Source organism: Ovis aries, chromosome 18 (genome assembly GCF_016772045.2).
Source record: "Ovis aries strain OAR_USU_Benz2616 breed Rambouillet chromosome 18, ARS-UI_Ramb_v3.0, whole genome shotgun sequence".
NCBI classification, from domain to species: domain Eukaryota; kingdom Metazoa; phylum Chordata; class Mammalia; order Artiodactyla; family Bovidae; genus Ovis; species Ovis aries.
Genome location: NC_056071.1, coordinates 28,950,522 through 28,972,704, shown reverse-complemented (window position 1 = coordinate 28,972,704; position 22,183 = coordinate 28,950,522). Strand labels below are relative to the sequence as shown.

Here is a 22,183-nt window from a genome sequence, read left to right as displayed (position 1 = left end):
CACGACTGAAGCGACTTAGCAGCAGCAGCAGCAGCAGGCCCCATAACAAGTCCTACTGAATCAGAAACTTTGAGGTAAAGTTTAGCATTCTAGGCCTCCTGGCATTTGACTAGCCCTCCAAATGATTCTGATGTATACTATCAAAGAAAATAATCACTTAAACTTACCCTCCTGAGAGAACAGGTAATACCACTCGAACAAATGGAGGATCAAACGGAAAGTTATCCTAAAAAACAAATAAGCAAGTTTAATTTTAAGAATATCCTTAATACTGTATATTTAGACGATTTTAAAATAATCTATAAAGAATGCATACATTTATTATCTAATGATGAATGAGAGTCATAAATGTAAAAATAGTCCCCCAAAATGAAATGAAAACCAAATAAAAATGAAGATCAGGCCCAAACAGAACAGTATATTTGCAAAATTATGAAATACAGAAAGAGGTTCCCACCTGCAAGAGAACTATATAAAGAAACCATTCCAATAATGATGGACTAGGTAATTTGGATCAATCCTCTGGCTATGAACTAGAAAAGGTAGACAAATGTACAACTACAGAGCTAAGATCAGGAAAAGGGAACCTCAGAGTGCAGCTGTTTTTTCCCTGTTTGGATTTTCTTTCAACTGGAGGAGAGGAAGATAAGAGGTTAAGAAGCTGAGAAAAACAAGACTCCTTACAAGTTGCTATAGTACACGTTAGCTTGGGACCCTGAAAGACAAACCACAAACTACACAGGTAGTAGTTTGAAAAGGTAGAGAACAAAGCCCATCTTTATATCATCTCACTGCCATTTGGGATTCAGGGATCCTGGGTTACAATGCCCAACTACCTGATGGGCAGACATACATCTTCTATGTAGAGGACTAGCATCCAAGGCTTCAAATTAGCTCTCTTATCATTCATATATAACATCTATCACCAAAAATAACCAGTCACATGAGACTTAAAGACAGCATTATCAGAAAATGACAGACAAAACTACAAGGTGTCAAGATAAGCATTATCTGACACAGATTTTAAAATAACTAAGCTGAATATTCAGTATCACAGTAATCCAAGCTATGCCCCAACCAGGAATGCCGAAGAAGCTGAAGTTGAATGGTTCCATGAAGACCTACAAGACCTTTTAGAACTAACACCCAAAAAAGATGTCCTTTTCATTTTAAGGGACTGGAATAAATAGGAAGTCAAGAAACACCTGGAGTAACAGGCAAATTTGGTCTTGGAGTACAGAATGAAGCAGAGCAAAGGCTCGTAGAGTTTTGCCAAGAGAACACACTGATCATAAAAAACACCCTCTTCCAACAACACAAGAGAAGACTCTACACATGGACATCACCAGATGGTCAACACTGAAATCAGACTGATTATATTCTTTGCAGCCAAAGGTGGAGAAACTCTATACAGTGAGTAAAAACAAGACTGGGAGCTGACTATGGCTCAGATCATGAACTCCTTATTGCCAAATTCAGACTTAAATTGAAGAAAGTAGGGAAAACTACTAGATCATTCAGGTATGACCTAAATCAAATCCCTTATGATTATACAGCAGATTTAAGATTTAAGGGACTAGATCTGATGGACAGAGTGCCTGATGAACTGTGGACGAAGGTTCGTGACATTGTACAGGAAACAGGGATCAAGACCATCCCCCAAGAAATGCAAAAAAAGCAAAATGGCTCTCTTGGAAGGCCATACAAATAGCTGAGAAAAGAAGAGAAGCGAAAAACAAAAGAGAAAAGGAAAGATATACCCTTTTGAATGCAGAGTTCCAAACAATAGCAAGGAGAGATGAGAAAGCCTTCCACAGTGATCAGTGCAAAGAAACAGAGGAAAACAATAGAATGCAAAAGTCTAGGGATTTCTTCAAGAAAATTAGAGATACCAAGGGAACATTTCACACAAAAATGGACACAATAAAGGACAGAAATGGTATGGGCCTAACAGAAGCAGAAGATATTAAGAAGAGGTGGCAAGAATACACAGAAGAACTGTACAAAAAAGATCTTCAGGACCCAGATGATCACGATGGTGTGATCACTCACTAGAGCCAGACATTCTGGAATGTGAAGTCAAGTGGGCCTTAGGAAGCATCACTATGAACAAAGCTAGTGGAGGTGATGAATTCCAGTTGAGCTATTTCAAATCCTGAAAGATGATGCTGTGAAAGTGCTGCACTCAATATGCCAGTAAATTTGGAAAAACTCAGCAGTGGCCACAGGACCAGAAAAGGTCAGTTTTCATTCTAATCCCAAAGAAAGGAAATGCCAAAGAAAGTCCAAACTACCACAAAATTGCACTCAAAATTGCACATGCTTAGTAAAGTAATGCTCACAATTCTCCAAGCCAGGCTTCAACAATAAGTGAACTGTGAACTTCCAGATGTTCAAGCTGGATTTAGAAAAGGCAGAGGTACCAGAGATTAAACTGCCAACATCTGCAGAATCATTGAAAAAGCAAGAGGGTTCCAGAAGAACACCTACTCCTGCTTTACACCAAAGCCTTTGACTGTGGATCACAACAAACTGTAGAAAATTCTGAAAGAGATGGGAATAGCAGACCACCTGACCTACCTCTTGAGAAATCTGTATGAAGATCAGGAAGCAACAGTTAGAACTGAACATGGAACAACAGACTGGTTCCAAATAGGAAAAGGAGGAAGTCAAGGCTATATATTGTCACCGTGCTTATTTAACTTATATGCAGAGTACTTATATCATGAGAAACGCTGGGCTGGATGAAGCACAAGCTGGAATCAAGATTGCCAGGAGAAATATCAATAACCTCAGATATGCAGAAGACACCACCCTTATGGCAGAAAGGGAAGAAGAACTGAGAAGGAAGTGAGAAAGAGGAGAGTGAAAAAGTTGGCTTAAAGCTCAACACTGAGAAAACTAAGATCACAGCATCCAGTCCCATTACTTCAAGACAAACAGATGGGGCAACAGTGGAAACAGTGACATACTTTATTTTGGGGGGCTCCAAAATCACTGCAGATGGTGACTGCAGCCATGAAATTAAAAGACGCTTACTCCTTGGAAGGAATGTTATGACCAACCTAGACAGCATATTAGAAAGTAGAGACATTACTTTGCCAACAAAGGTCCATATAGTCAAAGCTATGGTTTTTCCAATGGTCACATATGGATGTGAGAGTTGTACTACAAAGAAAGCTGAGCACCAAAGAATTGATGCTTTTGAATTAGGGTGTTGGGGAAGACTCTTGGGAGTCCCTTGGACTGCAAGGAGATCCAACCAGTCGATCCTAAAGGAGATCAGTCCTGAGTGTTCACTGGAAGGACTGTTGTTGAAGCTGAAACTCCAATACTTTGGCCACCTGATGCAAAGAACTGATTCATCTGAAAAGACCCTGATGCTGGGAAAGATTGAAGGCAGGAGGAGAAGGGGAAGACAGAGGATGAGATGGCTGGATGGCATCACCAGCTCAATGGACATGAGTTTGGGTGGACTCCGGGAGTTGGTGATGGACAGGGAGGCTTGCTGTGCTGCGATTCATGGGGTTGCAAAGAGTTGGACACGACTGAGTGACTGAACTGAACTGAAGCCAAATATGTGCAAGAAAAAACAAGACTGAAAACCCTGGCAGAAAAATAAAATTATAAAAATGAACTACATAGAAATTCTGAAGCTTAGAAATAAATAACTGAAATTAATAACTTGATGGATGAGTTTAACTACCATGGAGACCTGGAAGAGAAATTCAGTATACTGGAAAAATAAGTCAGAAAACATCCCAAATGAAGCCAAGGGAGAGAAAAAAGTGGAAAATACAGATAATAAGCAAGATATAGGAAAATAAATTGAAAAGGCTAATCATATACATAGAGTCCTAGAAGAAGAGAGAATGTGATAGAAGTAATATTTGAAGAGATAATGTCTGAGAATTTTCCAAAAATGATTAAAGATTTCATAAGATTTACCCACTGTAAATACTTCAAGAGAAACAATGGAAGCTATAATAGAGGAACGACATCTTTGAGGCAATGAAAGAAAGGAAATTTCCAACCTAAAATTCTATACCAAATGAAAATACTTTCCAAAAATGAAGTCCAAATAAAAACATTTTCCTATAAGCAGACCCACTCTAAAGGAAACAAAAATGGATATTCTTCAAGCAAGAGGAAGGTCCTAGATGGAAACATGGAGAATAAAGACCATGAAGAGAGCTAATACACCCACAGGCCCACATGGACACTGATGAGTTATGTAACAGTGGTGTATAAGGGTTTACATGTATAAGATAAACATAGAACTAAAAGGAATGACAACAAGAGCACAGAGTACATGTTCTAAGATCTCTGTGTTGACAAGGAAAAAGAAAAACACTAACAAATACATATCACATGTGGACAAGCTAAGGATATGCATTCCAATTGTAAGGCAGTAAAGAAGAGTAAAGGGACGAACAGCACCATGCTAACAGAGGTGGGGAAACTAGAGTGATTTCTTAAAAATCTGAATGAAATGAGAAAGAAAGAGATGGTTCAAGGACAAATCGAATGAGACACTAGATTGAGACTCAAATAGCAATAACAACATTAAATGTCAACAGATGATCGCTTTGGCAAAGATCAGGCTTGATAAACATATAAAGAAGGCAAAATAAGAGAAAAGAATCTTAGTTAATTCTCAGGCTGCACAATTCTTTCAAATTTTCAGTCCTGGAAACTGAGGTTTCCAGAACAAAACTTTTTCTCTCAGTGAACTTAAGACTGTAGCTGAGGTAGCCTCAGGGTGTCAGAGGTCTTGGCCTCTGACAGAATGTCAGTGTCAGATGAGTCCAAAAGAGGTCCCAGCCACTACAACACAGGAACAAGGTAACAGCATACTGCCTCCCGTGAAGAGATGTCAGGAAGGCTAAGAGAAGTTACCTCCAATTGCTATGTTCAAATAAAAAAGAATTAGTCAACAACTATTGCCCCTTAAATCAAAAATCAATCCGCAGGTAAGGAGCTAAACAAACATTTGTCTCATCCAGTTATTTCTAAGAACACAAAAATTCAATGTTTACTTCTAAAAAACAGAAAAATAACAGTGTTTATTTCTAAGAATACAAAAATACAGTGTTTAACTCCCTACCTCTGCCCATCCTTGAGCAAGACCCTGAGGAACATATAAACTATGAAAACTAAATCCTAATAGGAGAGGGAGATTAAAAAAAAAAAACATACTTCTGATGGCTAAAACAGGTAATCTTAGCTATCTATTGTAAGGCAGAAAAAGAAGAAATCTATCCACACAAGAAACCAACTTAATGACAGTTATTATAATCTAGTTCCGAATAAGTAGCTCACCTTTTTTCTACAATAAAGAAAGGCATAGATGCAAAGTTTGGTAAAGCACAACTTGATTGAATTTCCTGTATTTTAGATTGTTGAATGTGTGATTCCATATGAGTGACTACAAACCTCTCTGAATTGATTATGTGACAGTGAGGATTCCCTTCACTTTAAGTAATGCCCAGATTAACTACTCTATCAAAACCTAGGGATTCTATTCCATAGACTCTGTACCTTGGAACTCAGTAACCAAAATTTTACAGAAATAAGGTGTCGGGGTGGGGGAGGGTAGGTACAGGCACTGGGGGCAAGAGAAGAAGGTTTCTGTTAAAACAGATATATGAGAGGGAATTCCCAGGCAGTCCAGCAGTTAGGACTCCACACTTTCACTGCCAGGTTCAATCCCTGGCGGGGGAACTAAAATCCTGTGAGTCATGCCGTGTATCTAAAACAAAAACAAAAATATACACATGCGAGTTACTGTGATGTATTAACTCAGAAACTAAGAAGATCAGAGTTTACAGTGATCTCACACAGTTTTCTGATTTCCAAATAAACTGTCTAGGCCTTCCAAGCTATTCTTAACGATGAGGAACATTCTATTTTTGAATGACTACATCATTGAATGGCTCTAAATAGTTACAAATCACTTCCTTATACTGAGTTGAAAACCATCGCTTTACAGTCTGACTTACTAATTTAATCACCATGCCTTGTGTTCATCAAAAACAAAATCAAACTAATCCTTCTACATCCCCAGTCCTTGAAACAGTTGAAGACAAGCTATCACAAACCCCCATGTTCTCCTCTCCACATGTACAATCCCACCATCTTAGGACATGGCACGGAATCTCTAATCCCAGCTGCGATTCTCTAGATGAACCCAGATTTGTCTAAACAAACTCTTTTTAAAGTACTACCTCAGAGTTCAACTCCGTAATTCACACGTGGCCGGAAAAGCCAGACCGCCACTTCCTAACCAAGCTGCTGACCAATCTATAGGGCAACCCTCCGGCCCCTGCCCCTTCCCAACCTGGTGTCACACTGCATCTCCAGTTTCATTTTCTTATTCTTCAGGACCCTCAAGGGGTCACCGTGGGCAGTCAAGGCCTCAAATACTATTCATGCTCCTTCTGTGGATCCTTCTTTCTGAGTCGTATCTGCTATCCTCCAAAATCCATGAATTGAGATTTATAACTTGGCAACTGAGTTTAAGGTCCTCTTCACAAGGGCAGTTAGCTCAGGGCAATCTTAACCTTCCCAGGTCTCTTAAATACTTCAACCCTAGCAAAGGCCCTTCCTTCTGGTATCAGAAACCATGGTCCAGAAACACAAATCCAACAGAATCTCAGCCATTTATTTACCTCCCAGATTGTCCTCCCTGAAGTTCCATCTAGAGCAAGAAAATATAGTGAAAACACTAACCGCAGTCACAAGTCTCAGTTTCCTGGTCAAGATTTCATATTCCTTTAAAGATATGTCTGGAAGGAGAATGTGGGAGGGGAGTGGCCTGCATTGGGCTTCAAAGATACTGATACGGTTCTATTTCTTAAGCTTGGTGTTGGGCATATGGTTTAATTATTTAGATTTCAAGTTAAAAATAATTTACATAGAGGAATTCCTTGGCAGTCCAGTGGTTGGGACTTCATGCTTTCACTGTCAAGGGCCAGAGTTTGATTCCTTGTCAGGGAAGTAGGATCCCACAAGCCACACAGAGTGGCCAAAAATAAATAAAATTAAAATTTGCATTTTTTAAAAGATACATTCCTAGGTTCTTTGCACCACATGAATCAGTAAATATATGCCAGATTCACTCTCTAGGAAGGTATAACCCAGCTGATAGCCTCAATAATTTCTACAATAACAAAGCTGTGGGAAAATAGTGACTTTGACATTTGGGTTATTTGAAGAAAGTTCAATCATAAATGAGGATATATGCCCAAACAAGAATATACACACACAAACACTAAGTAAGCAGCTTTCAGAACATTACTCCTTTTCGCAAGTGTAAAAGTATCCTTTCATGTCTTTTCTTCCTTCAAAACATCTCATTTTCATCTAATGGTAGTGAAAGTCACTCAGTCGTGTCCAACTCTTTGCAACCCTGTGGACTATACAGTCCACAGAATTCTCCAGGCCAGAATACTGGAGTGGGTAGCCTTTCCCTCCTCCAGGAGATCTTCCCAACCCAGGGATCAAACCCAGGTGTCCCGCATTGCAGGCAGATTCTTCACCAGCTGAGCCACCAGGGAAGCCGTACTCATCTACTGTCACCTATTCCTACACTACTAACCTTCGTTACTCTCTCCCAGACTAAAATCAATGCCCCCAGCTTGTCTCCCAGAAGTCTACTCTGTCTTATCCAAACCCTACTCTGATGCTGATGGCATACTAACTGTTTTTTAAAAACAAAATAAAAAGCCAAACAGATCAATCATACCCCTGCCTAAAAACCCCTGCTAGCTTTTTACTACATAAAGGTAAGCTCCCAGACTCTCCATCATGATCTCCAAAGCCCTACAGTTTTCATCACAGATTTCTCTCCAAAGACGACAGGTCCTTAAAGAACAGGGATTACATTTTGGATGCCTCACGTCCTCAAGCCTTCTATAGCAGGGGTCCCCAGCCTCTGAGATCTAATGTCTGATGATCTGAGGTGGAGCTGATGTAATAATAATAGAACAACATAATAAATGTAACACACTTAAATCATCCCCAAACCACCTCCCGACCCAATCTGCGGCAAAACTGTCTTCCATGAAACCCATCCCTGGTGCCAAAAAGTTGAGGACTGCTGTTTGTTCTATCACACTAAAATGCACTGAAGCCTAACTGAAATAGAAAAAAAATAGTTTATCTGCAAGACAGCTGTTACACAATTTCTCAATTTCAGAGAACAAGTCAAAAACCAGCTCCAAATAATTAAAACATAATCCCTTAGAAATGATTCATAGTGTTTTTAAACAAAGGCTTAAAACCATTACACTTATCTAGAGTCCATAGTAAATCAATTCATTTTATCTAGATTCCATTGCTATTCTTAACTTTTGTTTTTTTGCAACTTGGAAAAAAAAGTTGTTAAATACAACACATAAATTTAGAAAAGTATATAGGTATACTGTTACACATTAGCATGAAACTGTATCCACACAACCACCACCCTGGTCAAGAAACAGACAATAGCCAGTATCCAAGAAGCCCCCAGATGTCCCTTTCAGTTCACAGCTCCCTCCTCTCACCTAGACGTACTTGCTATCTTAACTGTATGGTACTCGCTTCTTCATTTCCAAGTATGAATCCATCAATGTTTCTCAGCCTTCTTTTCATTTCTGTCCCACTAACAAGCCTTTTTAGAGTATTTTTTTTCCTAATTCCTCCCTGTCCTGCTCCCTCACCAAATTTTAACACCTCAGACATAGTGTGTATGTATATACATACTATGGCCCCTTGAACTGCTAGACCTTCCTAACATCTAAGCCTTTTTCACTCCAAGGACCAATTTTCACTGCACTGGGTGTGGAGTGGGGAGCAAGGAAGGAGAGAGACCTGCCTCCAATGAGAATGCATGCCCTAAACAATTTAGTTTTACCTATTTTTGAGCTCTATATAAATGAAACTATACAGAACACGTTTCTGGATCTGCTTTCTGCTCAAACTGTGTTCAAGATTCATCTATCTTGTTGTACATAGCTCTATTCCGTTTTATGAATACCACAGTTCTCAATTTTACTGGGAGACACTTAGGTTATTTTTATTTGAGCCTATTATAAACAATGCTGCTTTGAACATTCTTGTGTTGTCTCCCAGCACATCTAAGTACTCATTTCTTGCAGACTGTATATCTAGAAGGAGAATTCCTGGACCATAGGGTATAAGTATCTTCTACTTTTCCAAATTATACCAAATAGTTTTCCAAAGCAATTGTACAAATATATGTTGCATTAGAAGCATATGTAGTCCCCTTACAATTTTTCTTACCTTAAAAGAGAAGTTAAGCAAAATATATTCTATGCCTTCTTTTTCTTTTAAAATCTGAAGATCACTGTGCAAAGGACTATCAGGATCCACCCTGAGAATTACAAAACAACAACAAAAAAACCAGTTCAAACAAAAAGGTCAGATGTTTTCTCCTCACTAACTTCAAAAATGAACCATTCCAGAAGCTAACAACAGAGCCCCTGGGGCAAGTTTCAAACAGAGAAAGTCTAAAGTTGCTCTATGGTCCCTAGAAAAACAAATTACTATAGTCTCCAGTTCCTTGAGACAAAAATGTCCAGAGAAGAGACCACAGCATTCTAAATCTATTCTCTCATTCAAAGTTGGCAGTTATCCTAAAGGAAAGAGTCATATGTACATAGTCTTCTCAAGAACTCAAAAATTTAATCTGCTTCTCTCAAACTATATTATTAGACAAAGGGGTCAATGAGAGAAATTTACCAAGGACAAGTGAAATCACTAACAAAACCTAAATTTATCTAAAATTGTTTATATAAAGATCTCCTCATTTCTTACTTCGAGTACACAATGGATACTAACTCATCAAGTTATTTATACACGTTTGTTTGTATAGTTCCTAATTATCTCACTAACTCCATGAAACACTTTCTCTCACAGCTGGCCCTTCTTTTTCTCCTCCTGCTTTCTCATTTTACTTATTAAGCCCAAGAAACAGCTCATTTTAACAACCTAAGAACTACTTCTATACAAACAGGATCTAAAATTCTAAGTAAAAGCCATAGTAAATAGGTACCAAATTAAGCAGGGAGGAAATCTCATTGTGACAGTCTACCATTAAAAAGAGTGTGTTAGCATAAAAAAGCACTTACTTCTGCAGTTTAACATGCCAGTCATATAAACTGTCATTTATGAGTTCCACTGAATAAATCCCTGTAATGATATAGGGCACGTTAGTTACTCTTCACTTATCTTATAACTGTTGCACTTGATCTTATAACTATTGCTCTGCTGTAAATGTACACACTATATAGCCAACAAAAGCAAGAAATTCTGCTGTTAAAACATAACAACTAAGCTGTAATGTAATAATTCTTGTGCTGGAACAGAGTATCTTATACCCTAAATAGACAGATAACTAAAGTCATCATGAAGAGGACTGTGGGGTTGAGAAACTGTTTACCATTCACTGCAAAAGGAAAAAAAAGATTATGCAAAACCACATGTACTTAAGACTTTTCCCCTATGCATATACAAACATTTCTATTAAAATGAAATCCCTCTAACATAGTTTTATAATCTTTCAGGGGGCATTTTTCCAGTGTAGCATATAGAAATTTATTGTCAATTTTTAAAATAATTCTACAGTAATTTACTTTATGGATAAGCCGTGATTTAATTAAGTTCACCATATATCTGGTTATTAGTTTAATTTTTTGTTACTACAAAATAATGCCGTAACAAACATGTGATGATTTAACATTTCGGTATAAATAGTATTCAAATATTAAACATTATTAGGTTTCTACACACAAACTTTCAGACTTCTTATAAGAACTGTTAGAACACCAAAACTTGTAATAATCTCAGAAACAAGTTTGACTTATCTTGTTCTATAAAGGGGAGAGGCTGATTGTTTTTAAGTAAGCTCTAATGATTTAGATTTGATCACTCTGAAAAATTCTGAATGAATTATAATGCTACTTTTTTCAAAGAAAGTAAAGTTTGGCTCTTTATCTTATACAATACTGTTAGACTCTCTGCAATAGCATGTGGGAATTTTACATCGGTTATGGAGGTTCCACAATATTTAAGTCTTATTGGTTAAGAAAGAACTCTTAAGTCAAACTATAATTTTTTAAAAAAACCTATTTTAACTCTCTCTATAACAGTTAATTATGTATATGAGTTTGTCATTTCAAAAAAGGAATAAAAAACATAAATTAACTTGGCAATAGTTCTTTGTACAATAAAACATATTCATCTTATTTACTTTCTAAAGCAGATATTTCCTGTACCTTTCCCAGAAGATAAAAATCCTATGAATTAATCCCTATCAACAAGAAGACAAAAAATGTGTCCATAAAAACAATTTCTAAAAATCCAAACAATAAGTGAACTCATCCTATTTTATCCCCTACATCTTTTGGTTACTTAAATTTGCATTTGCATTTCACATTCCTAAAATAAAGTTAATACACATTTCTGTTTCTGTCCAGTTATACTATGAGAAATGAAGTTATATTATATCTGAAAACTTTAGGCATAAGGACAACAGCAGAGATCCAGAGGTCCTTACCTGTTTTATAACTCTGTGATCTGTATATGTCCCTGAGCTCTTTCATAAGTCTATCTGAAGCTTGTACAGACCCAGACACTGCACCCTGAAACATAAAACTTGCTGTTTACCAGGATTTATTGATTCAAACAACTAAAGATTTAAGGTATCTGAACCTGAAATGAATGTTCACGATGAGACTGTAAAAATGGATCACCACTTAACATTTTAAGAAGTCAAAAAAATTAAATCAATGATCATAAAGTTGCAACAGGAATACAAATTTGGAACAGGTCTGATTCATTTACTATTTGTCATCTGAAAAAAAAAGACTAATTTATGTCCAGATCACCACAACCACTTCAATAGCCTAGAACTAATAAGGGTCTATTTCAAATTCATCAATTTTTTAAAAATTTATTTTCTTTTCTGTGGTTTTACTGGGGTGGGAAGTTTCATGTTCACAGCAAAGTTAAGAGGACAGTACAGAGATTTCCTATATAACTGCCCCTCACAATCAATAGTCACCCTCATTATCAAGCATCCTTCAGGGGCATACTTCTTACAACTTATAAACCTATTTGGACACATCATCACACCATCTTTGGTTCACTTTTGGTGCTGTACGTTCTGTGGATCTGGACAAACGTATAATGACATACATCCACATGTTACAGTGACATACAAAGTATTTTCATTGCCCAAAAAGTCCTCAGCACTTCACCTAGTAACCCCACCCCATCCCCCAATGGCTGGCAACCACGGATCTTTTTACTGTCTCCATAGTTTTGCCTTTTCCAGAATGCCATGTAATTGAAACACAGTCTGCAACCTTTTCAGATCGGCTCCTTTCACCTGTAACATGGATTTAAGGTTCCTCCACACCTATGTCTTGTCTTGACAACTCATTACTTTTTTTCTATCAGGGATTAATATTCCACTGCCTGGATGTATTACAGTTTATTTGCTCTCCTACCAAAGATGATCTTGGTTGCTTCGAAGCTTTGGCAATTATGAACAAAGCTGCTATAAACATCTATGTGCAGGTTTTTGTGTGGACATAACCTTTCAGTTTATTTGGGCAAATACCAAGGAGCTCAACTGCTGGATTGTATGGTAAGAATATGTTTAGCTTTTAAAGAATCTGCCAGACATTATTTTCCTATCAGCAATCAGAAAAGTTTCCTGTTGCTCCATATCCTCACCAGTCATTTGGTATTGCCAGTGCTCCAGATTTTGGCCATTTTAATAGATGTGTAGGGGTTCCATGCATTTTTGAAAATTACTAGAAGACCCTCAACATGATACATTAACTAAAGCAGTTTCCTTATAATCAAGAATAATATACTAATAATCTATAGTTTACATATTAAGAAATAGAGAAACATGTCCACATACATACAACTGGTTTCAGTACTTTTCAGTGTTCCAACTTCTCTGAAGATTAAAAGGCACCAGTATCTTATCCTAAGACTGAATACGAATAGAACTATTTATCATAAGAAAAATATTTAGAATGTCTTCTGAATTAAAAAACAGAAAAGAAAACCTGACCTTGTAAAATTTTATTATTTTATTTTTTTAATATAAATTTATTTCACTGGAGGCTAATTACTTCACAATATTGTATTGGTTTTGCCATACATCAACATGAATCTGCCACAGGTATACACATGTTCCCCATTCTGAACTCCCCCTCCCACCTCCCTCCCCATATCATCCCTCTGGGTCATCCCAGTGCACCAGCTCTGAGCATCCTGTATCATGCATCAAACCTGGACTGGCAATTCATTTCACATATGATATTACATATGTTTCAATGCCATTCTCCCAAATCATCCCACCTTCGCCCTCTCCCACAGAGTCCAAAAGACTGTTCTGAACATCTGTGTAAAATTTTAAATGCTGCACCTTAAAAACTGCACTACACTTTAAGGTGAGGTAGAAAATCTGGCTACGTTATTTGATGAGTTAAAACCCCAGTTTCACATCTGTAGAGTAGGAAGAATATTTCACACAGTGGTTATGAAAATTAAATGCAAAGGCATATAAAAAGTTTAAAGGACTTAGAATGTGTCATGTGATAGTATTCAAAAATTTGTAGCTGTCTGACTATAACACACAAACTGGATGCAATCACAAGATATAGAAAGCAAGAGTGAATATCTTTAACTGGAATACCACAAGCTTGTATTTATTTAATAATCAAGGTAAAGACTTGGCTAAATTTCTTTGCTCTCTAAAGAAAGATCTGCCAGTTACATTAGTACAGTAAGTAAGACTGACGACATGAGAGTCATCTTCCTATTTACAACACTTCTCATCTCCTTGCACAACAATTTACTCCCTGTGTTTGAGAATCTGTGCTCAGGACAAAAGAACTGGTTCTCAGATTTCATGGGGTTGATAAACAGCTTTAACAGAAAGGCAGTAGGTAAACAGTTAAGTGTTGAGATGGAGAGCTAGACTTTCATTTGATATTTCTCTACATTGAACATTTATATACATCATTCTCCTTTATTATTTACAAAAATCATCTAAACGGTACATAATGTCCATGTTATAGAGTTGGGAAACTGAAGCCACACAGCTGTGTTTGTTACCATGCTGCTTCATATAAAAGATGTTAAGTCAAAAGAAAATGTTACATTTGGTTCTGTCATGGCAGAACAAACCAGATGCCAGCTTCATGAAGAAGAGAGAATTTGAATTATACTTTGTAGGAGAGACTGAATTTAAATTTACAGATCCCATAGGAAAAGTGTAAAGAGAGAAAACAGGATAAGCAGGTTGGACAGTAACTGATTTCAGATGAACAGAGTAGAAAAGCAGATGAACAGGGTAGAAAGGAGCTATCAGTAGATGAGAAATGTTAGGGGAAAAAGTAAAACTAGGGCAATAAAACATATGACTGAATCTACTACCAAGGCAGGGATGGAGAGGCCTGGCTGAGGTTGGTATCTTATTGAATTGCTCTGTATTCCTGTACAGCTGACTCTTGAACAAGATGAGTTGGAACTGCATGGATCCACTTACATGCAGATTTTTTCAATAAATACATACTACACTATCTGCAGTTAGTTGAATCCTTGGATGTGGAACTGCGGATATAGAAGGCTGGCTGTAGTTACATGTGGATTTCTGACTGTGTAAGGTCAGCATCCAAGGGTCAACTGTAATTATTTAACCACAAAAGTCCAGGTTCTAGATACTTATACAATACTTACATTGAGATGGTCTTGCCTTTGAGTCTTCCTAATTTTCTCTAATATTGCCAAATTTTCTTTTTCAATTCCTTCGTCCTCTGACTTTTTCCCACTAATAGGCTCTTCTTCCTTCATCTCATAATGATCCAAGTCTTCTATATCCTACAAAAAATTTAAAAATTTAGCTACTCAAGCTCATGCCAAAAGTTAAATTATTCTTGACCTAGAAAATAGAAGAGAGAAATACATGTGTCTTATGAGGCGAGGAGAAAAGCTTTCACCATTCAATTTAAAAGGTTCTCTCCTTTTATATCCTATATTTTAAAGCTAGAAACTGAGTAAAGCATATTTAATAATTTTACAAAGCCATAACCATCTTAAATGGCTTTAAATCTCCTATTAAGAGGAATTTTTGAAATAGTACAGCATGAGGTACCAAGAACTTTAACTTGACTTCTAAAAATCCATTAGATTTAGTTTAGTACCTAGTCTACAATGTGAACACAGATATAGGCACAAATCTATTTGCCCATTTCAACTTTATAACCACAAAAACAAAATTTTCATGTGCAAAATATCAGAACAGTTAATTAACAGAATGCCAGAAGACCATTAAAATGCCAATACAGTATAATGGCTTCTTCTATATCAATAATGAAATAAAAGACACAGAATACAAAATTGAATACACAGAATGTCAATTATGTCAAAATAAGCACAGAAAAAAAAGGACATATACTGAAATACTATTATCAGTGTTTTTTCTTCTTTTCCAAGTTTGCTGTAGTGAGCACATATTGATTTTTTTATAATTAGGAAAAAAGTTAAAAAAAGAATTCAAACACCATCTCTAGGTCAACATCATTTATCTCCACATAATTCTTCTCCCTCCTTTCCCTTATTATCTGCTTTTACACATTTAAAGATTCTGCATATGTTTGTATAAATCTATTATCTTACTTCCAACTTTACTTCAGTCATCAAAATCTCTAAAGTAGTAGTCTATATGTTATCTCCATTTTATCAAGCAGATTAATTCATGATTTCTAGACCAGGTTGATTTAGACCACTTCCATCCAGACTCAATGATCTTTTTCTTGGACTGCCATCTCTTCAACTCCTATTCCTTTCTTATTTAGACCGTCTATGACTTCACACTTCATAGAGCTGATTTCCCCTGGATTGCACATTTCAGCTACGATTTACCATCTACACTTGTTTTCTTCAGAGTGCTGGGTTGTATCTCCTCCTCCAACTTAAACCTCAGCCCATATTCCAACCCACAAAATTTTTCCACTCAGTATTAAACAACACAGAAGTCATCATTATCATCTTTACAAAACAATATTCACGGTATACTATTTTCTTCTTAAGGCCTTATCAACAATCACACCAAATATAAACAAATATTGTCTCTAATTAAAAACTCAGCCATCTGCTTTTTCTAGACAAACTTGCTTCCCAAGACTCCAACACATCAATCTTCTTCCAAAAGGACAACCTCTAATGTGCTCACACACCATGCCCAGGGTTGTTCTGGGCCTTTTTACCACATTATTTTAGTTGCCTTGAATATCTTTTCACCTGTCCTAATCTGACATCTCCAAAGTCTATCCTACCTTTCCAGGTTTCCCCAAATGTTGCTATCCTTCCCTCATATTATCTTGTGAATGGAAAAAAGAAAGGTACATAAACTCTTTGAGTACAATATCTACTTTATTATATACTGGGCTCAATAAGAAGTTTAAAATTTTAATTCAGTTTATTCCAAAGTTAAACTCCATGTAAATATTTTTTAAAAACTTCCTATATCTCCAAAATTCATTCTAATTGGATAATGTTAAGAATTATTTTAGGGCTTCCCTAGTGGCTCAGTGGCAAAGATTCTGCCTGCCAATGCAGAAGACATGGGTTCGATCCCTGGCCCAGGAAGACCCCATGTGCCACAGAGCAACTAAGCCCCTGCACCACAACTACTGAGCCTGTGCTCTAGAGCCCGGGAATGACAACTCTAGAGCCCATGTGCCATAACTACTGAAGCCCCCACGCCCTAGACAGAGTCTGTCCTGAGCAACAAGAGAAGCAACCACAATGAGAAGCCCACGCACTGCAAGGAAGAATAGACCCCGCTTTCTGCAACTAGAGAAAAACTGGCACAGCAACGAAGACTCAGCACAGTCAAAAATAAAGTTATTTTTTCCAAAAAAGAATTATTTTTACTTCCAGACTCACAAAACAAACCTCCAACTACATTAGTTATAAGGCATCCTAAGAAGTGAACTTAAGGTTTACATTTTTCCAAATCAAGAAAAATAAGAAAAAAAAAAAGAAAAAGAAAAAGAAAAATAAGGTAATAACCTGAATCAATTCTAAGACCCAAAACAGAAAAATGTTTTAAAACCAACGTTGTGGAACTTAAATGCCTTTTATCAGGTCAGTACAGAGAAAGAGATCTTCATTTTGAAGTTTGAATTTAAATGCAAAGCTTCAGAGTCTGAAAACCTCTAAAATTTTATCAATGACTGGCAACTAAACTGATGTAAGCTCAATGTCTTTGGAATTTCCTCTTTGACACTCTTGTTTTCAATATGAGATAGTTTTCATTACTTCTAATGAATAGTCCCTTAAATGTTCTCAAATTCCCCTTTTATTCCAACTTTTGAAACTTAGTAGTTCCTATTCTTAAACCAAATCAGGTTAAGTATTGACTACTATTAAACTCATATATAATTTTAGTACTAAATGTTAAGAGCTCTTATTTTCCATGAAATCAAATCCAAGGACATCAGATAAGCAATTTGCTAAAAAGCGTATGATGAATTAGAGATAAAGCCAGATTTTATAAACTGTATTAAACTTCAAATACAATGTGCTTCTCATTATTCCACATTAACAATGGTTTTAATAAAGGAGATTAGAAAATTACTAAAATGTCCAAAAATGAAGATATTTATGAAATGTTACTTTTACATAAAATACCTACTTCAGCCACCTCTTCCTCTTCCTCCTCTTCTGAAGTCACCTCTTCTGTTGTCCCATTCTGAAAAGAAAAGAAGTTTGCCAGGACTACACAGAACAAGTAAGCACACAGCATATCGGAAGACTTTAGGGACAAACTACTTGTCACTGCAATTCCACTAACAGTCTATTAAAGCTGAAACATTTAATTTTAATTTTAACATTTAATTTTCTTAAATTCTGCTTTGACAAATATTTATCAGCTTTTTAAGAAAATTTTTGAAAAATTCAACTTAACAGATGCCTTGGAAATTAACAAAGGTAGAGTCAAATATAAAGCAAACAGAAAAAAATTTAAACATATTCTAATTAATATTTTAAATATTCTAATTTAAAATAAGAAAACATTTTATACATATCACTATGCCTATAAGGCCAGTGGCTTCTTTTTGGCTTAAAATACCCGAAACCAAGGGGTCCTTAAAATATCTACCTTTTAAGGTTTGAAAAACCTGAATCTTTCCATAAATTCTACAGTTTACATTTTAAAAGGTTAAATGCATTATAAAGGCATAGACACTGCACAAAACTAAAAGTTATAAAGTAATCACCATTTCACTAAAGAGCGATTTTTCTTTTTTTATAACATGCTATTTACCACAGAATATATCTGTATAAGTTACAACTTAACTCTCATTCACAGAGATGGGGTTTTAAGAAGAGGTTTTATATCTAGTTTAATCAGAGTTCATAAAGACAAGCTTCACTGGACCCAGGGCACAGTTCTCCAGGACACAGAGTTCTCTAGGACTTTAAAAACTTGGTATTTTTTTTCCCCAGAAATTCCTACTCTATTTGTCCAACTACAGCTGGTAAGGATCACGCTCATATAGGAGATCAACCTTGCTGGCCTCTTAGTGTCAGTGTCAGAACCAGAGGAAAAAAACAATTTTTTAATGTAACTCAATGCAGCAGCAAACTCTCCTAACAGATTTCTCTCTTCTTTTTACTTAGGAACTGCAATGGCCACCTGTCAAGCACTTCCCATTCACACGCCACAGGCAGAGTACAGGTCTGAAAAACCAGGAGAGGCCACAGCAGAGAGGAGTGACAACTGCTAAGGACACACACAACAACTCATACCCCATCTAAAAATGAGGAGATAATCAAGGATCACCAGATATTTGAAGAAACTAGCAATCTGAAAGAAAGGCACCAAGTTAAACAAGCAGAAGTGGCCTGAAGCATGATCAATGAAAGCAATAAAACAATTTAAAATCTGAATTGGAGGGACTTGCCTGGTGGTCCAGCAGTTAAGGAACCACCTTCCAATGCAGGGGATATAGGTTCGACCCCTGGTCGGGGAACTAAGATGCCATATGCCACAGGGCAACAACTACTGAGCCCTTACACCTTTGGAGCCCACACACCATGACTAGAAAACAGTCCATGAACTGTGACAAAGACCCAGCGTGCTGCAACTTAAGACCAAAAATTAAACAAATACTTTAAAAAATCTAACTGGAATCTTTAGCAGTAATTGAGAAGATACTGCATCCACAAAATCTAAAAATATTACTATGTGAAAGAACAAGAGAGTTCTGGGAAATCAAAAATATCTCCCCTCAAAGGAAAAAAAAAACAACTTAGTAGAAGGGCCAGAGAGCACAACGGACCTGAATGAACAAAATATTTATGATTAAAGAAGACAACCAAACTGTGACATTCCCCTAAAATGTGGAGAAAAAGGAGATGGGGGGTGGGGTGGGAAGAAGGTGATTAAAATAAGAGAAGAGTTAAGGGAAAAGAGAGCAGAATATAGAGAAACAATATTCATCCAATATTCATTCAGAAAATGAGGGAAAGAAAGAGACAAATGTTACCAACCTAAAGAAGGATGTCAAAATATCAAGTAGCTCTGAATGCCCCAAAGTAATGCTGAAAAGTAAAACCCCATACTTTACAGTTAAAGCAAAAAAAAAAAAAAAACACATCAATTTCCAGAGAGAAAAAGTATAAAGAACTAAGAATCAGACAGGTTTCAGACTTTTCATCTGTAACAAAACAGACCAGAAGAAAAAAATGTAAAGAACTTGGAAAAGACTCAGCTATGAATTTAGAATTCCCTGAGTTCCATCAAGATGCAAGCCATACCTGTGTTTATTCAGCACCGGATCCTTAGCACTTACACAGAGTACTTTACACAAAGTCAAATAAATATATTAAATAAATAATAAAAACAGACACTGAGTATTCAAGGAACACTCCTCATATCCACCCTCAGAAATCCTTTCTAGAAAGAATACATTAGTCAGAGATATATTTCAGAGAGGGGCAACCACGGAGTACAAGAAACAGCAATAATCAAAGACATCACTGGTTAAGTCTAAGCAACTGCTGCTAACGCAGCTCAAAGTTTACAGGCCATATTTTGATCACAGTGAAAAACTAAAAACCCCAAAGCTGCCTGAGAATCTTTAAAAATTTTTTCTAAATAATTTCTGAATTTAAGAAGAAATTGACCTTCATATGCCCCTGTAATTCAATTCCTAAATACATGCCCAGAGACATACTTGCACAGGTGTACCATGTACTATAGACAAAAATGATCATGGGAGCACTGTTCCTAATAGCAAACTGGAATCAAACCAAAAGTCAGTAAACAGTCAAATGAATGAGTATGTACGGTACAATGGAATAAATACAGCAATAATAAAGAACTATAACTACACACCATCTAAATGAACACACTCACAATGCTGAGCCAAAGACAGACATGAGAGAATACACAGATAGTATAACTCTTTAATATGAAGCTCAAAAACAGGCAACACTAAACCATATTGTTCAGGGATGGATATATGAGCAATAAAACTAGAGAAAAGTAAGGGGAGGATTACATATAGGAGAATGATAATCTGGAAAGGGCCTGAAGAAGATTTCTGCAGTGCAAGCAATGTTCTGTTTCTTTACCTGAGGGGTGGCTAGGCAATAGTTGCCAGGTATTCCCTATCACTAGTTATTATTCTAAACTTATGCCTATATACTTTCAATACATATTATTTAAAACTTTTTCTTGTAAAATATAAGAAAAGCAATATGAACTAGAGATGGACTCAAACTACTTAAGACATACAAACTGTTTAGAAAATAAGTAAATTTTAAGATCTATGCAATAAAGTCAAACAACACTGTAAAAGAAAACAAATGCCCTTACATGTTTCATTATAAAATTTAAATCACATTGATCCAGTAAACTAAAAGAGAAAAAGAAATGATTAGGACTAGAGTAAAAAATAAAAACATTTAACAAATAAAACTAAGGGTCAATTCTTTCAAAAGACCATTATAATAAAACAGACAAGCCTCAAGATAAAGAAAACTTTAGAAAAGATTATAACCACAGATGAAGATGATGTAAAAAGTGAATACTACTGATTGAAGAAATGGAAAATCTAAGTAGAATATTACATAGAAAAGAAAAATGGAACGGGCTCAGATGTTTGTTTAAATCAGGGCTTCTCAACCTTGGAACTATTGATATTCTTGAACCAAATGACTGTTTGTTGTGGGGAACTGTCCTGACATTGCAGGATATTTAGTAACATCCCCTCTACCCACAAAAAGCCAACAGCACATTCCTCCACCCCGGCCAGCATGACAATACAAAGTATCTCCAAATACTTTCACATGTCCCATGGGAGGCAAAACTACCCCCTAGCTGAAAATTAATTTCAACTGTTTGAGATTTTAGAAAAAAAAAATACACAAAGCTTCCCAAGTCATGATACTGCTTATACTCTGATACCAAAATTAAATAAGAGGAGCCTAAAAGAAAAGAGAGTATATTAGACTCTACTTAAAGTAGAAAAACCCAATATAAAGTATCATATCTATTGTGTTCTACCCCCAACTCCCAACCTACATAGGTACTGAATGTTTATTATGTGAATGCAAGGAAGAGTCAAAATTAGGAAACTTATGCATGTAATTTATGTTATATCCCTATATGGAATTATTAATATATGCATGGTCATGAAAAACAAGGTAGGTCTATATGTATTGTGTCCATGATACACTGTTAAGTGAAAAACCTATGTTTTCTAAAGAAGCAAAGCTGAACATAGAATATACTTTTCTCCCATCTCTTTCCTGAGGCTCCACTAGAACTACAATGAAGACATACCATGAAGGTCGAACACTGTACAAACACACAGTGTAACAACAACAAAAGAGGGCTACCAGCAGAAAAGACAACTCATGCTAGGAGACGACAGTGACCTGGAGAACGGTAATTTAAGTGGAGCAAACAAGCCAAGCCACAGGTTAGGGGATAAATCGGCAGGCTAACCTGTCCCGCAGTGCCCTGGAGAGGCTCCAGACGAAGACACCAGGAGAGCTGGACAAGAGTGAGGCACAGACTAACCAAAGGCCAACGACAGAGCAGGCTGTCTAGCCCCCAGAACATACCGCTCTCCTA

The 22,183-nt window shown here is 36.5% G+C and overlaps 1 protein-coding gene across 5 annotated transcripts in view; it reads right to left on the bottom strand.

The window, feature by feature from the left end:
- The window catches only part of UBE2Q2 (ubiquitin conjugating enzyme E2 Q2), a 61,642-nt gene that overhangs the window by 21,111 nt on the left and 18,348 nt on the right, over positions 1-22,183 (bottom strand). For all 5 annotated transcript variants that reach the window (XM_060401710.1, XM_004017823.5, XM_012098644.4 and 2 more), the window contains 6 exons: positions 17,729-17,785; positions 14,767-14,907; positions 11,561-11,645; positions 10,134-10,194; positions 9,286-9,376; positions 168-226 (listed from right to left, as the gene is read on the bottom strand). In XM_060401710.1, the coding sequence (XP_060257693.1) occupies positions 168-226; positions 9,286-9,376; positions 10,134-10,194; positions 11,561-11,645; positions 14,767-14,907; positions 17,729-17,785 (494 nt within the window). The remainder of the gene's footprint in view (positions 1-167; positions 227-9,285; positions 9,377-10,133; positions 10,195-11,560; positions 11,646-14,766; positions 14,908-17,728; positions 17,786-22,183) is intronic.